The following is a 3,635-nucleotide window of genomic DNA, read 5'->3' as shown; positions in this document are numbered from 1 at the left end:
GGCAACCAGGCAACATTAGTGAACATTTCAGGCACCAGAACAGTTTTGCTCTAAACAGCAGTAAACGGGCTGAAAACACAGCAGGTTTGCAGTGGAGCAGCTGAAGATGAGCACCTTCAGTTGATCTGAGTTTCTTCCTGTAACTCATGAAGGCACATTCCAGACTACAAAAAAGAAACAGGTTGGACAGTCACCTCCAGCCCCTCAGCGTAACAACCCTGCTTTAAGAATTCAAGATACTAGAGATAAGTAAAGAGAAATCTAAGAGTTTCCCATGTTGTCTTCCCTGGCTTTGGTTTTCGTTTCAGCCTCCACACGCTGTTTCTCACCCAGGACTGTATCTGATCACTGCAGTGTTTGTTGCTGTACTACAGCACAAACTTTGACTCTGCCCTCCCACAAAATCCTTGGAGATTACAGAAGTGACAACAGACTGCCCTGCGCACCCCTGGCTTGCTGCCCTGGCGACCTTGGGAACGCTTCACCCAGCCATAAAGGCTCTGCTGGAAAAAAGCCCCCTTGGCGCAGCAGAACTGCCACACCGAGAAGGATTCACCCAGCAAGAAGCTGGGGCAGGTGAGAAACAGCTCATGTGGATTTCTCTTTCTGCAACACAGCTGCAAAAAACCAAGGGCTTTTTTCAGTCCTTGCTACTTCCACTTTCACCTGTTTCACTCGGCTCAGGTGTTTGAGCTTCAGCTATTGCAGCCCCCACAGCCATCACAGTTTGTAGCTCACTGCGGCTGTTAAGACCATCACTGCTATTTCAAATTAAATTAAATACTTCAGTTTAATATCCTGGCTTTATTTAAACTGTACCAGTCAGTGAATTAACACCAGCTATTCCAACTCTATGAGAAATCCCCATTTTGGTGAAACTTACCAATAATGATGATGATGATAATGACAACAACAGCTATCAATATTGCCCACATCTGTGAAAAAAGCCATACAACACTTACTACAAACCAGCAGCATTAACTGGCCCTTAGGGTACAGGAACACAGCCCCTGCAAGGTCCTTCTGCACCATGCTACGTCTGAGCCCGATCCACCACGGCCCCTTGGAGATGGCAGGCTGCGCACACAGGCAGACCAACAGCTCTCTTCCATCGTGCCTCCACGCAAAGCCTAAGGTGACTACACAAGCAGGAGTAAAGAACTACTAAACATCACTGGTACTCTTACCCTACACCACATCTTTCACTGCCTCTTGCTCAGCAGAGAGGATTCCCACCTTCGCCTACAGCTACAAGCACAGGCACCTGAGTGAGCTCCTGCTTTCCAAAACTGCCTGCACTTTACCTCAACCTATGCATTTCTGGCCTTTTTCCTCCTGTCCCCTCAGATTACTGAGGTGCTTCCCTCTGGTCATTACATTACCACCTTAGACAAGGTCCTGCATCAAGCAGCACAGTGGCAATCCAGCTCTTCATTACTTCACTTAACCACTGCGCCATGTTTTAAAAAGGGATGCTGAAACTTAAATAATGTTGCTAAAAATCACCTTTACTTTTGCCCTTTGAGATGCTGATAGCAATAGTGTCAACTGCCGTACTGCGCTGTGCATATACAGAAGCCATGGTTACCTTACAGTTCTTCCACCAATACTTCCTTTTCAGCTTGGCTGCATTGGTCTCAAACTGGGAAGCTCCCGCTTGCAGTGCATCAGCACGGTCATCCAGCTCCGACAGCTTCTGATCTCGCTCCAAGACCTTGTCCACGTTCACTCTCATGATGTCAACAACCTGTACCAGCACAACGCTCACAGTAAGCTCTCCACCGTACCGCTCACTGTGGGACTTCATTGCGCACAACAGACAGCAGTGCATGGTGCTCTGAATGCTCTCTTCGAGGTGGGAGCTATTCTCTTTCAGCACATACAGTCACAGACTTAAACACAACCATGACATCCACCTGCAGCTGGGAGCCCCTGATACCTGCTTTAAAATGTCAGTGGTGCCAGCTGTGCTGGCATCCCCTTAAGCCTGGGAAATACTTCCTGACTTGCTTCAGGAGGAGCTGAGGCATATGAACACAAGAGTCAATCGTGGGTCAGGAAATACTGTCAGTGGACTCCCATGGATCTGGGCACGTCATATTCAGTGGTCAACCTTTGTTGCTACTGATGACCAAAACAGCTCGTTGTCTGTAAGAACAAAGGTTTTTATCTTTACTCATGCCAAACCCTCAAGCACCGAGTTTGCAGCTGATGTTTGGACACTGGTAGCTTCTCTTTACTTCCCCACTCCAGCTGAATGGATTTATTTTGTTTTGACTTTTGCAAGAGTTGACACAAGTATACTAAAGCAAGCTGAATGATACTAGGCTTCCCCTACTTCCCACAGGGGGAACTGCTTTGGCCAAAACACCCGTTCCAGTTACGCAGGTTTCCTGAAGGAAAATGACTACGCTGCTTTTGGACTAGACTTTTACCTCATCTACTTGGTGCTGCGTCTGCTGAAGGCGACGATTACTGCCAGCAGCCACATTTGAGCTTCCAGGGATACTGGTTGACCTGCAGGAAGGAAAGTCATCGTTATTCTGGTCAGCTTTTTGGGGTTTTGGTTTTAAGTGGATGCACTTATAGTGCACAAGTTATCTGACATCGCTGAAAACAGGGAACTTATATCCTTGGAATAAACAGGTGGCAGTTTGCTACTGGAGAAGCAATGTTCTGACAGCAGACAATAGGGGTAAGTCATGCAGTGTCCCAACAGCTTGCCAATCTGCTAAAAGACAGCAGTGGCTTGCTAATACTACAGTTTACAATGAGGCTTACGACAATTCCTACGAATTACAGGGATCAGACATTCCAAGAGTTCAGGCTCGGGGTGCTCTTGTTTTACAGCAAGAACACAAATAGCATGCTTCAAGCTACAGTAGTTCACAAAAAAATTAGATACAGAAACTTAACAGTTACTCTATTTGTGTTTCCAGCGGTTGCCTCCATCTCTGTTCTTTTGAAGTAGTTGACAGGGAGCAAGAGAAAGCACAAAAAGGAAAAAGCATTCAGCACATACAGCAATTTAAAGTCTGGTCAGCTTTGACTTCACAACCTCCAGCAACCGAATTCCTTCTACGAGGTGCAACACTCCACATCTTGCAGGGGATCCATATGTACTTCTCACACCCTTTTCACTGCCTTACCCAGTTTTTGTCCTGCATCTCTAGACCTATCCGTACTCAGTTTATTTTACCACGTTTTCACGTAGTCTGCATCAGGACCATGCGCTGTGCAGTGCATCCTAATACTCAAAAGAGCCGAATCCGAGTACAGACTGTATTTACACATTTGCACATTGATTTCCAACTCACATATAGCAAAAACACGCATACAGACACGCAGCAAAAGAACCAGGAAGCCTGCGGCGAGGCTCAGGAGCAGTCCGTGTATAGCACAACAGGAACACTCCTCTGTTTTGGCACTTAAGCCGCCCTTTCGTGCTGTTCCGCTCCTGGCCCCAGACGGAAAAGCCTGGGAAACGAAACCCTCCCGGGAGCAGAGGTTCCAAGCACAACAACAAGGCAGTCACCAGAACGCGCTCCCGGGAACCGCGCCTGGATCGCCACCGTGCCAGGACACGGCGGCCCGATCAGAACCCACCGCCCCGATACCGGCCCGCGCAGCGGCTC

The 3,635-nt window shown here is 47.8% G+C and overlaps 1 protein-coding gene across 1 annotated transcript; it reads right to left on the bottom strand.

Moving 5' to 3' along the window:
• Positions 1–851: 851 nt before the first annotated feature.
• On the bottom strand, positions 852–2,517 carry VAMP3 (vesicle-associated membrane protein 3; the record flags this gene model as incomplete). The annotated part of the gene is made up of 3 exons (XM_010183980.1): positions 852–935; positions 1,589–1,747; positions 2,436–2,517. Coding segments are annotated over 3 exons (325 nt in total), but the record flags the coding sequence as incomplete, so codon positions are not given.
• Positions 2,518–3,635: the final 1,118 nt, after the last annotated feature.

The sequence above is a fragment of the Mesitornis unicolor genome, unplaced genomic scaffold (genome assembly GCF_000695765.1).
Source record: "Mesitornis unicolor isolate BGI_N332 unplaced genomic scaffold, ASM69576v1 Scaffold48644, whole genome shotgun sequence".
Taxonomy (NCBI): domain Eukaryota; kingdom Metazoa; phylum Chordata; class Aves; order Mesitornithiformes; family Mesitornithidae; genus Mesitornis; species Mesitornis unicolor.
The sequence above is the reverse complement of the archived record's forward strand: the minus strand, read 5'-3'. Positions and strand labels throughout refer to the sequence as shown.